At 44.9% G+C, this 13500-nt stretch overlaps 1 protein-coding gene across 1 annotated transcript; it reads left to right on the plus strand.

The window, feature by feature from the left end:
• Positions 1-211: 211 nt before the first annotated feature.
• Positions 212-13331, plus strand: LOC310837190 (syntaxin-binding protein 4-like; the record flags this gene model as incomplete). Its single annotated transcript, XM_083757343.1, has 6 exons — positions 212-220; positions 3429-3535; positions 4067-4238; positions 8774-8852; positions 11718-11812; positions 13283-13331. Coding segments are annotated over 6 exons (511 nt in total), but the record flags the coding sequence as incomplete, so codon positions are not given.
• Between the last annotated feature and the right edge of the window lie 169 nt (positions 13332-13500).

Raw genomic sequence — 13500 nt, forward strand, 5'->3', positions numbered from 1 at the left:
CCTTCCCTATACAGGGCTGCCTTCAGATGTCTTCTAAAGGTTGTATAGTTACTTATCTCCTTGGCTTGGGGGAGATCACATAACTTCATACTCCCCAACATTTGTCCAATGAAAATAGGGTTGTCGTACCGTACCCTTCAACGTTTCTCTCATGAAAATAGGGACATCCTAAGGAAAAGCAGGACATTGCTGGTTCAAAGCAGAAACCGGGATGGCTTCTGTAAGTCTGGGACTCTTTCTGGAAAATAGAGACACTTAGAGGGTCTGCAATTTCCTCGGACTGAATTGCTGCTTGCATTGAATTTTTTTAAAAGAGCCTCTTTTTTGATTTTAAGTGTAGAACTTGGCAAAAACAGAAATGTGATGTGCTGAAGGCTAAACGTTGGTTTGAGCTGAGTGCAAAAGCACTTTTTCTGGCCTCGTTCTCCACCTCCCCAGCCACCCACCCACATTATCCTGAACTGTGCGCTAAATTATTGGTGCCAAAGTCTTTGCGCTCTCCGCTGTTGCATCTGCTCGGTCCAAATGTTCGCCAAGGTTGTATGTATAGCTGTTTGAAACTGGATCTCTTACCCCCACCCCTCTGGTGCGAATTAATCCAGCTCAGAGCTGGATTAACTGGTACAGAAACTTCTCACAAACTGTCTGTGGCTTAATTCTAAAACAAAACGACCATCTGTGTCCAATTTTGTGCCCAGTGAAATTCCACTGATATCTCTCGCTGATCTGTTACTCTGTTCTGCAGCAGCAAAGTAGTTCAGCTCCTAATGCCAGCTTCTCCTTTCCAGGACATCTAGTACTGCCTGATTATCCCCTTCCCTGTCCCTTATCCTTTTAAAAAAAAAATTCATCCCCTGGCATCCACGTGGCTGTCCAGTCCATCTATTGCTGATTTCGACAGCTCTAGCTATGAGGACTTGGTTCGCGTCATCACAGTGGCTGTTGCTCCCCATCAGGATAAAATACAGTGGTACCTCGGGTTACATACGCTTCAGGTTACAGACTCCGCTAACCCAGAAATAGTACCTCGGGTTAAGAACTTTGCTTCAGGATGAGAACAGAAATCGTGCTCCAGCGGTGCAGCGGCAGCAGGAGGGCCCATTATCTAAAGTGGTGCTTCAGGTTAAGAACAGTTTCAGGTTAAGAACGGACCTCCGGAATGAATTAAGTACTTAACCCGAGGCACCACTGTAGTGGGAATAAAATACAAGCTTCATCTACAAGGACCCCCTTCTGTTCCACAACTTGCATTTTAACACACTTTTGAGTATATTTTGCTCTCTCTCCTAAATCAAAAGCAGAGTTATCGGAATGAAGTGTGGTTGGCGCTGTGGTCTAAACCACTGAGCCTCTTGGGCTTGCCAATCAGAAGGTTGGCGGTTCGAATCCCCGCAACAGAGTGAGCTCCTGTTGCTCTGTGCCAGCTTCTGCCAACCTAGCAGTTCGAAAGCATACCAGTGCAAGTAGATAAATAGGTACCACTGCACCAGGAAGGTAAACGGCGTTTCTGTGCGCTCTGGTTTCCGTCACAGTGTCCTGTTGTGCCAGAAGCGGTTTAGTCCTACTGGCCACATGACTTGGAAAGCTGTCTGTAGACAAACGCCGGCTCTCTCGGCCTGAAAGTGAGATGAGCACCGCAACCCCATAGTCGCCTTCGACTGGAATAAACCGACAAGGGGTCCTTTACCTTTATTTTACCTCTACAGACAAACAGACACATATAGTGCAGTACTGCTGCGACCCTAGTAGTTCAGAATGCATGTAAGGGTACCAACATCTTTAATAGGCTCCCATTTCTAAAACCTCTTCCAGGGTGTCCTGTCTGCTGAATAACTGTAGGAATGACATTGTGGAGAATTTGGCGAAATTTTTGAGTGACGCCATGAAATAACGTCACCATATATCTTTAGAGCCACCTTTGTTCCTCACGATGTCTGGATAGTTTTACCTAAAAGTGCCTCCTACTTGTGGTGTGTTCTGATCCATGTATACAACACACTCATTCTATGCCAATAAAGGAGATTGAGTTGATAAAACCTGCCTGTATGTAGAAAACTTGTGCATCTGGGACAAGGCTCTGCTCGAATTCCTTCTTCTAATATGCAAGCTGAGAGTTGAGGTTTTTTCTTCTTCCTTTGTATTCCATAGAAGGTTTTGCACTGTTTGCTGCTGGTGGTGGTTAGATTCGTTAGTCACTTGTCACACACTTGACCTACCACATACTTAAAAAACAGAAACACAAATACAGCATAGTATTAATTTATCCTGGAGAAGAGAAGGCTGAGAGGAAATATGATAGCCTTCTTTAAATATCTGGAGAGCTGTCACATGGAAGATTGAGCAAGCTTGTTTTCTGCTGTGGGACCCAAACCAGTGAATTCAGTTACAAGAAAGAGTCCAACATAACCATGGGTAGGCAAACTAAGGCCCAGGGGCCGGATCCAGTCCAATCACCTTCTAAATCCAGCCCACAGACGGTCCGGGAATCAGCATGTTTTTACATGAGTAGAATGTGTCCTTTTATTTAAAATGCATCTCTGGTTTATTTGTGGGGCCTGCCTGGTGTTTTTACATGAGTATAATGTGGGCTTTTATTTAAAATGCATCTCTGGGTTATTTGTGGGGCATAGGAATTCATTCAGTTTTTCCCTCCAAAACATAGTCCAGCCCCCCACGAGGTCTGAGGGACAGTGGTGTAGTGGTTAAGAGCAGTAGTGTCGTAATCTGGGGAACTGGGTTCGCTTCCCTGCTCCTCCACATGCAGCTGCTGGGCTAGTCACACTTCTCTGAAGTCTCTCAGCCCCACTCACCTCACAGAGTGTTTGTTGTGGGGGAGGAAGGGAAAGGAGAATGTTAGCCATTTTGAGACTCCTTCGGGTAGTGATAAAGCGGGATATCAAATCCAAACTCCTCTTCTTCTGCTGAAAAAGTTTGCTGACCCCTGAACTAAACATTAGGAAGCACATTCTGATGGTAAGATCTGTTAAGCCGTGGAACAGGCTACCTCAGAAGGTGGCAGACTCTCCTTCATTGGAGGTTTTTGAGCAGAGTCTGAATAGCCTCCTGTCGTGGATGCTTTACCTGTGATTCCTGCATTGTGGGGGGTTTACTAAATGACCATTTCAGCTCTACACTTCTACACAGTAATACCAAAAACCACATACAGTTCATAAACTGAGCAGAGCAAGGGGCAGGGAGCAGCCTGCTTCATTCAGGCAGTTATTTGTACCAGGCACTCTGATTTGTTATTTATTTGTACCAAGAGTCTGGCACGCTTATCAGATCAAATCTGGCCCTCCCCTTCTCTAAAAGGCAATTTGACAGACTGAACAACCTTGGGAGTTTATAAATTTGGAGAGTTTGCCTTGACCTCTTAAGGCAACTTGATTGCAAAAACAAGTGCTAACGACTGTCCTTGTTCTTGCTAGGATGGTCGGCTGAGAGCTGGGGACCAACTTGTTTCCATTAACAAGGAGTCATTGATTGGAATCACCTATGAAGAAGCAAGAAGCCTAATCAACAGAACAAAGCTGAGGTAACAAATGCCCTACAAAACAAGTCCTCTGAACACTCCATTTTACATCCGTCTGTCTTCCCTAGTATAGATTTGGTCGATTTATGTTTCTAGCTCTCATGATGAGAGAGAGGATTTTGGATATGTGTTGTTGGAAATGCTAAAATACAGAGCTGTTAAAAAGAACTCCCTGTCTTGCGGGCATAAATCCTGATACTTTCAGGCACTGTGATTCTCCAGCGGTTTGATCCCAGCCCCATAGACGCACTCCATTGTTTCCCAAGACAGATGCCACCTAAGCCCAAACATTCTGGGCTGGTAACAGCACATTAAAAACGTAAGACCCTCGCAGATTTGGCCCTCCTAGCCATCAAGAACAAGGGCAATAATTTTAAAAAGTTGGTGCAACAGATTTCTGTCCCACTGAATTTTATTGACCCGCTAAACATCACTTGCTGCCTGACATATTTTGATAATTACAGGGAGGTCTTCATTATTTCAGGAAGAATGCAACGTACAATACCTGTGTCCAACCTGTGACTTCATTTTTAGATCTAACTCCTCGTGGGAAATCGCTTTCATTCGACGTGAACCTCTTTCCAGCCAAGCGGAAACTGTGCCGCCCCCCTCCAGCCTGTTAACTTCGGATGGATACGGACTGCAGCTTCCTCCATCTTCGTCTCCGAATGAAAGCATTGCCTCAAAGATGTCTATTCTGAATGTGGCAAGTATTCTCTGAAAACCAATTTAAGGGTCGTCTGTTGACAAAGGGGCAGCGATCAGCAAGCAAACTGCTAAACTAGATAGATTATCCAAGTCCTGCTTATCGCAAATTTCACAGGCAGCCAGTTGTTTTATCAGAAATCAGTTCTTTGACCTCCTTGCTTACACATCGGTCTATATGTTCTTTGAGAATGCACAAGTCACTGACAGTGCAGGCCTATATATGCCTAGCTTGGAAGTGAGCTCCGCTGGCAGGGCCAGATTTAGGTTTGATGAGGCCCTAAGCTACTGAAGGTAATGGGGCCCTTTATATGTCCAGCTGTCCTTTGTCAACAACAAATTGTCACTGTTTTTTGTGTTGAATATATGCTATATTGTAATTTATGGACCTAATAGGTATCTAAAGCCATTTGCACATACAGAATGTTGGCACCTTATAGTGGTACCTCGGGTTACAGACGCTTCAGGTTACAGACGCTTCAGGTTACAGACTCCGTTAACCCAGAAATAGTACCTCGGGTTAAAAACTTTGCTTTAGGATGAGAACAGAAATTGCACGGCGGCAGTGGGAGGCCCCATTAGCTAAAGTGGTACCTCAGGTTAAGAACAGTTTCAGGTTAAGAATGGACCTCCAAAACGAATTAAGTTTTTAAGCGTAGGTACCACTGTATATAGAAATGAGCAAACCAGTGATATTTTAGGGAGCAGGCTAGCAGGCGGGGCCCATTACTTACATCATAGGAGCCTACACAAGACAAAACACTGTTGCTGTATGTAGGTTTTATTTTATTTGTTTTTTATCTTATATTTTGAATATGTACATCCAGTTTTTTCCCCTTTGGTTTTTTTTTTTTTGGGGGGGGCAAGAAAGTAGGACCCTAAGCTATAGCTTGTTTAGCTAGTCTGTAACCTGAAGTGTATATAACCCGAGGTAAAAGTAAAGGGACCCCTGACCATTAGGTCCAGTCGTGACCGCCACTGGGGTTGCAGCGCTCATCTCGCTTTATTGGCCGAGGGAGCCTGCGTACAGCTTCCAGGTCATTGGCCAGCATGACTAAGCCGCTTCTGGCGAACCAGAGCAGCGCACGGAAACGCTGTTTACCTTCCTGCTGGAGCGGTACCTATTTATCTACTTGCACTTTGACGTGCTTTCGAACTGCTAGGTTGGCAGGAGCAGGGACCGAGCAACGGGAGCTCACCCCGTCGCAGGGATTCGAACCACCGACCTTCTGATCGGCAAGTCCTAGGCTCTGTGGTTTAACCCACAGCGCCACCCGCGTTCACCACTGTACAGAAATCCAGCACTGCCTGCTGGGTTCAATGGGAGTTGCACCCAACCACGCACACATAGCAGTGATGAGCAGTCCTATGGCGAGATGTAGCTCTCTGTGTAATTTTATGCAGCTGACAAGGAAGGGAGGAAGAGTTGTGTTAGGAAAAGGAGGAAAGAGAGGAAAAGGGTGGCCCCACCTGCTTTTAGCTCCAACCTCGCCCAGTTTTGACTTCAACCAACCACCAGTGTGCATTTCATAAATGATTGGCCCTTAGCAGAAAAAAAGGTTCCCCATCCCTGTTATATAGGACAGCAGCGTCACGTAGTTGTAGATTGCAGGGGACCCCAGTGGTCATCTAGACCAACCCCCTGCAATGCAGGAATCTTTTGTCCTATGTGGGGCTCGAACCCACAGCTCTGAAATTAAGAGTCTCACGCTCTGCTAACTGAGCTATCCAAAGGTTGCCCCGCCCCCCCAGTCAAAAGCTCACTTTCATTTATACCATGTGCGCCCCAACACACATATGTTCCTTATTTTGGTACATTTTTAAAAAAATCTTCAAATCTTCTTTTCCTTAAGAAAAAAACTCACCTTAATTTATACTGAAGTTTTCTTGTCTGTGTTGGTCCAATGGACCATAAGTGGCAACCAGGGTTTCTTTTTGTATGTAGGCAAATTCATGAGCTCCACCAGCTATTGAGATATGTTAAGCCTTTGTAACTTATAAAGTAGCACTATATGCTAAGAAGATCAGGAGAAAAGAACTAGATAAAATAGCAGTCAGTTGCAAAGGTGATTCGGACATTTAAGCTGGCACATTCTACCTGAGAACCCCTTGCTATTCTATCCTATGCAACAAATAATTTTTAGGAGACGTGATCGTGTTTTATTGTATTTGCCGTGCTTGATGTTTTTATGATTTTTTTATGGTTATTGTTGCTTTCCTCTTTGTTCCCTTTGTGAATGATGCCATAGCCTTTGGCTAGTGCAATAAAGTTGATGATGATGAAGATATGTTAAGCTCTTCCTCAGTTCAAACAGTCGAGAGGAAAATACATTTTTTAAATTAAAAAAGGAAAGAAAGAATAAGGAGAATTTCTCTGCCAAGCGTGCTGTGTGGTTTCTTACCACAGCCAGCACTCTGTCATCATTCTTAGTATGGAGGAAGTAAGAAAGTTTGAACAGACACATGATTCCTCCTTCTCTCCCCCCCCCCCCAATAAAACCCCAAAGCTCTGAATGAAAAACATGCTCTTCTTTGAAATATAATGCTAATACAGCTGGAGAAATTTCAATGAACCGAATAACATTTTTATACCATTCTGTTGGAGGTCCTCTTTTCTTTTAAGCATTATTTCGATGAACTGGGAGTCCATTTGGATCCTAAGCATGCTTTCTTGGGAGTAAACGCCCATCAGACACAAGAGGAACATGTTGTTGTTGTTGTTGTTTAGTCGTTTAGTCGTGTCCGACTCTTCATGACCCCATGGACCAGAGCACGCCAAGCACTTCTGTCTTCCACTGCCTCCCGCAGTTTGGTCAGACTCATTTTTGTAGCTTCGAAGACACTATCCAACCATCTCGTCCTCTGTCGTCCCCTTCTCCTTGTGCCCTCCATCTTTCCCAACATCAGGGTCTTTTCCAGGGAGTCTTCTCTTCTCATGAGGTGGCCAAAGTATTGGAGCCTCAGCTTCACAATCTGTCCTTCCAGTGAGCACTCAGGGCTGATTTCCTTCAGAATGGATAGATTTGATCTTCTTGCAGTCCATGGGACTCTCAAGAGTCTCCTCCAGCACCATAATTCAAAAGCAGCAATTCTTCAAGAGGAACATAGATATGCATAAGACTGTACTCTTTCTCAGCACTGTTGGGTATAAACAGCTCCCTCGGGAAATGACAAACAGACGGAGGAAAGCAAAACATGACAGGTCATACATGACATTGTCCATCCCCTTGCATTAGATTTGCAACCTGAATTTTTCAGGAGTCTGGCATGTCGCTGAGATGTGCCTGCACTGTAATGTATAAAACAGAGTCCTTGAAAAGCCATGAACATGTGGGAGCCAGTGTGGTGTAGTGGTTAGTGTGTCAGACTAGGAACCTGGGAGACCAGGGTTTGAATCCCCACTCAGCCATGAAAGCTCACTGGGTGAGCTTGGGCCAGTCACTCACTCACTCTCAGCCTAACCTACCTCGCAAGGTTGTTGGGTGGATAAGATGGGAAGGAGGAGAACGATGCACACCATTTTCAGCTCCTTGTAGGAAAGGGTGATATACAAATGAAATCAATCAATCAGAGCTTCCCTGGGACATGTGATCAAATGTTCCCTTGCTCCTTTTTTAAAAAAAGTCATTAACACTTTCTAGAATTCTGTGACATAGCACAAAACAGAAGAAATTCTCAGTGCTACTGTTGTTGTTTTTTTGTCAGAAAAGGACAGGGATCTCTCCGGCAAGAGCTATACGTTCCCCGATGGAAAACCTCTACGTGCCTTTTGCGTAATAAATGGCACCCAGTTCCTGCTTTGGATCTCCTCGTTCTCGGGACCACCACCGTAGCCACTGTCTGTGTAGAGCTACTAAGAGAAATTGGACATTTTTAAAAAGCAGTGTCAGGGAGGTAGGAGTGTATTGAAGCCTTTTTCCAGCCTTGGATCCAGCATGGAATTCCTTAGCTAGGGGCCCTCCGTCGGGAGTGCACTTTTACCAGTTGTGCAGTACTTAAGGTTGCCCACATATCTGATGGAATGCACCCTCCCGTTCTTTGTGGCTGGCGGTTTGGCTTGGTGTCCACGGATTGGTCCGGCCTGCCAAATTAAGTTCCTTTTGGCTTCAATAGCTTCTCTCGCTCTCTGCAGTTAACAGTGTCCCTTCTAGCGTGGTTGCATCACTGCATGAGTTGATAGGGTGGGGATGAATTTCTTTGTAGTGGCAGGCGGAGAAAAACTAAATAACCATTGTTTATTCCAGCTGTTCTGGGGCTGCTTGAAGAACAGTCAATACAGACCACTCTTCCAAAGCTGCTTAACATAATTCTATGGGCGCATGTTGCAAAGGGAACCAGTTTCTTTTAAAGCTTTTGCTATGTATAGTATATTCATCTGAAGTTTAGATAAAGCATTAGCCAGGGCTTCTTTTCTGTAATCAGGCTGTGTGTGTGTGTGTGTGTGTGTGTGTTTGGTTTTTAATGACATTTGTTTGTTTGGTCCTTAACCTACTTTACCCGAAGGCACCTCCTTATTTTGTGTTTTTCCTTTCATAGACGAAAGCCGGATTCAAGAAGAGAGAGCAATCTCCCGCATTTTCTGCAAACAACAGTACCGCTGATGCACCTGCTGGGGGTAAACGCTCACTTCCTTGCTTTCTCATCACATAGTTGCCATTACCTTTCTCACAGGAGTAGCATTTAATGTGTTTACTTTTCCTTTAGAAAAAGCCTCTATTATGCACCAATTGTTCCCCTAACACGAATGAATGGATTGTCTAGCAGTCCCTTTCCAATATAATGGCCATTGACTATTTTGTGGGATGGCTGAACGAGGATGGATTTTCCTTGCTTGTAACCAGCAAGGACAATGGTCCCTTTCCTTGCTCATTTGTCTTCTACAGCTATAGGATTGACACCTGGGGTTTGGGGCTGTGGGTGCCAGGGCCTGGTTCAAAGCTCATGATGTAGCGACCTTTCTGAAGCTAAACATATCTGGGTCTGGCTAGTGAAAGGATGGGATACCATCAAGGAGGCCCATGTAAGCCACCTTGAGTGCCATAATGGAAAAGATGTGAGATATAAAGGGTGGCGCTGTGGTCTTAACCACTGAGCCTCTTGGGCTTGCCGATCGGAAGGTTGGCGGTTCGAATCCCCGCAACGATGGTGAGCTCCCTTTGCTCTGTCCCAGCTTCGGCCAACCTAGCAGTTTGAAAGCACGCCAGCGCAAGTAGATAAATAGGTACCACTGCAGCGGGAAGGCAAACTGCATTTCCATGCTCTCTGGTACTCATCACGGTGTCCTGTTGCGCCAGAAGCTGTTTAGTCATGCTGGCCACGTGACCTGGAAAGCTGTATGTGGACAAACACTGGCTTCCTCGGCCTGAAAAGTGAGATGAGCACCGCAATCCCATAGTCGCCTTTGACTGGACTTAACCGTCCAGGAGTCCTTTACCTATAAAGGGAGTAATAAATGGTTTTCAAAGTCTGTTTCAGGGAATACCAAGGTTGCAGGTTCGATCCCCATTTGGGGTAGCTGCGTATTCCTGCATTGCAGGGGGGTGGTCTAAATGATCCTCAAGGTCCATTCCAACTCTACAATTCTATGAATATGGGGTTGTCCATAAGCTTTCTCCCTGAGAATATCTGTAACGCTGGACAAGCTTGCCCTCCATGACAGCTCCTCCCTAGAACACCCTCCTCTCAGATGTCAAGGAAATAAGCAACTACCTGACTTTGAGAAGACATCTGGAGGCAGCCATATATAGGGGAAGTTTTTAATGTTTGGGGTTTTACTGTGTTTGATATTTTTATTTGTTGGAAGCCACCCCAAGGGGCTGAGGCGCCCCAGTCAGATGGGCGGCATACAATTAAATTGTTGCTGTTGTTTCAGTGTATTCTAGGATAAGCCCTGGTTTCTGTAGCAGTAGTTCCATTCAGTAGGCCTGGCTGGAGCCCTGCATGAACTAACACTCCCAGAATGCTTTGCAATGCCACACCGGGCACCTGTGGCAAACAAATAGGCTTCCCTGGAAGTAGGCAGATTGAAAACCTGTCAAGCTTATATAATTAGTAATCAATAGGCTCACTTTGGCACAGCATGGTGAATAACACCGGCGTATCTGAAGATCCAGTTGCCATAGAAACTTAAGTATTTTCTAGTGCTTATAGGACTCTGCACTTAACATATGTTTGGCACATGTATATTAAGGATATAAAATGAGTGTAAAAGCACCTTGCATTTTGTTTTCACATTTGCCAAAGGTTGGGTAGGAATCAAGGGCTCAGGCATAGGCAAAATCCTTGTTTTGCCTCAAAGCCGCTTCTCCTGTATGTATGTATAGCTATAGATGCAAAAATATGTTGGGGTATTCTAAAAGCACGTGCGCCTTGGGTGGTAGAATACTGTATGGGTTGTCTAGTGTTGGTACAGCCATGCTTGCTCAACCATGCATATAACACACTGGTTCTGAAAGACCTACATTGGCTCCCAGTACATTTACGAGCACAATTCAAAGTGTTGACGCTGACCTTCAAAGCCCTAAACAGCCTCAGCCCAGTATACATGAAGGAGCGTCTCCACCCCCATTGTTCAGGTCACTGAGGTCCAGCACCGACGACCTTCTGGCAGTTCCCTCAATGCGAGAAGTGAGGTTACAGGGAACCAGGCAGAGGGCCTTCTCGGTAGTGGCGCCCGCCCTGTGGAACGCCCTCCCGTCAGATGTCAAGGAAATAAACAACTATCTAACTTTTAGAAGACACCTGAAGGCAGCCCTGTTTAGGGAAGTTTTTAATGTTTGATGTTTTATCGCATTTTTAATATCCTGTTGGGAGCCCGCCAGAATGGCTGGGGAAACCCAACCAGATGGGCAGGGTATAAGTAATAAATTGTTATTGTTATTGTTATCGCTATGCAAATATGTAGGCTTTGGGGGCTGTTTTAGAAAGCAGTTTTGGTGACTTGGCAGGAGTCCAAAGAAATGCCCCCTCACCACAAAACAAATAAATTATGTGCATCTGTGCCACAGCCTGTATCAACTTATTTCTCTCTTTCTCTCTCTCTCTCTCTCCATCTTCTGTTTCCTTTTGACTGTTTTTAAAAGAGGTGCCACAGGTGCAAGCCATGTGCCTCTCTCATGATATGACCGTTCATGTTTCAATAATGTCTGTTTGATCCACAGCCGATTCATTCCCCGATTATCCTCCAGGTTTTTGTGTGAGGTCCCCCCCCCCCCGAGACTCTCATATCTTGGTGGGTTCGTACAGTAAGGTTCAACTAGTATTTCAGCAGCATCCATCAGTTTCCATTTGAGATCTGTAATAAACATTTAAATTGCATCTTGCTTACCGTTTAAAGGGGGAAGGGATAACAAACACGAGTTGATTCTGGTATTCAGGTGATTAGCTCCAGTTGTTTGAACAGCAGGAGTTCGGAACACATCCTTCAGGAGAAAAAGTTCCAATTAGATTTCCAATTAATGTGCAACCTGTTGTCTCTTAGCTGTTGGCCCCATGTGGAGCGATGATTATGGACCACAAAGAAGGAAGATTTCCCTAAACCCCACTGTTCGTCTCCAAGCAGATAAACTAGAGATGGTAAATATCTTCTGTCTTATTTTTTACCTTTGTTCCTGTGGCAATTTGGTGACAGAAATTACTATTCCACATGGGTAAATAACACTCGTGAGACCAACGGTTTGCTGTGCTGAATCGACATGAAATTATGATGAAATTATTTAGCAAATAATGAAATGGTCTGGCTGGATGAAAATGTTTTTAAGCTTTGGATGCTACTCTTTCTGCTGCGATTTCCTCTCCTAGCATCAGAATTGCCTTTTGCAAATGTTGCAGGAACCTTTAGCCCAAATCTAGGGAAAGTCGTGCTTGAGTTCCCATTGACTTTATATCCCATTAATTTCAGCAATTTACTTTGGCTCTAGCAATTTACTTTGGCTCGGTACCCTTGTTGTCTTTCCTTTTAAAATATTTTTATAGTCACACTAGCTTATTTCTAGCGATCTCTAAAATTTGCAATATATTACTGTAGGTCTCCAGCCAAAGTAACTGGAAGATTCCCATTTTCGCCAGGAGTTATGAGCACTTTGTGGCTATGACATGAACTTGTAGAGCTTTTGTTCTTCTTGCCAAGTAAATGAATTTCAGCAAGGACTCTTTGGACTCACAAAGAGAGTGGCAAGGACTGAGGGCTTGTGTGTATTCAGATCCAAATAGAGGAGTTTACACGTTAACACAGCAGATGAAGAAAGGGATTAGAGTGGGGTCAGCAAACTTTTTCAGCTGGGGGCTGGTCCACTGTCCCTCCGACCTTGTGGGGGGCCGGGCTATATTTTTTTTTGGGGGGGGGATTAAAAAATGAATGAATTCCTATGCCCCACAAATAACCCAGAGATGCATTTTAAATAAAAGGACACATTCTACTCCTATAAAAACACGCTGATTCCCGGACCGTCCGCGGGCCGGATCGAGAAGGTGATTGGGCTGGATCTGGCCCCTGGGCCTTAGTTTGCATACCCATGGATTAGACAGTTTTGGAGCCACATTTTCTGTTTGAAATGGTTGCAAGAACGTTCACAGTGGAGGTGCCATCCTGCAAGTCCTTCTCCTTCCTCATTCCACCCTGTGTGCAATGAAAGCGAGTTGCAGGTTGGCTTCCTGAAAGGAATTGAGCAGAGCTCCTCCTGGGCGCATTGCTGCTGAATATGTTGCAACAGGCTCTAGGCCTTGGAGGAGCAGGTGGGTGGGAGACCTTGTGTTAGAGCAGGGTTTCCCAAATTTGGGTCTCCAGCTGTTGTCGGACTACAACTCCCATCATACCCCAGTGGTCGGGGATGGTGGGACTTGTAGTCCAAAAACAGTGGGAGACCAAAGTTTGGGAAACCCTGTGTTATAGCATGGATGGGCCTCTGATTGGAATAAATAGCTTGGCTTCGTTGAGCATCCTTGTCATGAATGTGGCTTTCCTGAATGGTGGCTACATGGAAGGGCCAGGTCCTACTTAACTCTTATTAAGAGCTACTCCGCAATGTGTTCACTCCCTCCATGCAGCGAGAGCAGGATGCCATCCAAAGAACAATATGGAAGCCTGTGATTCATTGTGAGTTTGGAGCAAGGAAGTATATTCAACAGGGCAGCCTTGCTTGTACACACATTTATTTGTTTTTTAAACAGCTCCCTACGGCTGTTTCTCATTTTTTCCCCCAATCCTAAGTTATGTTTGCAGCATCTCCCTATCAGTTTGCTATGTCCATAATCATATAAAAACC

The sequence above is a fragment of the Podarcis gaigeae genome (genome assembly GCF_964106915.1).
Source record: "Podarcis gaigeae genome assembly, contig: HAP1_SCAFFOLD_268, whole genome shotgun sequence".
NCBI lineage: Eukaryota > Metazoa > Chordata > Lepidosauria > Squamata > Lacertidae > Podarcis > Podarcis gaigeae.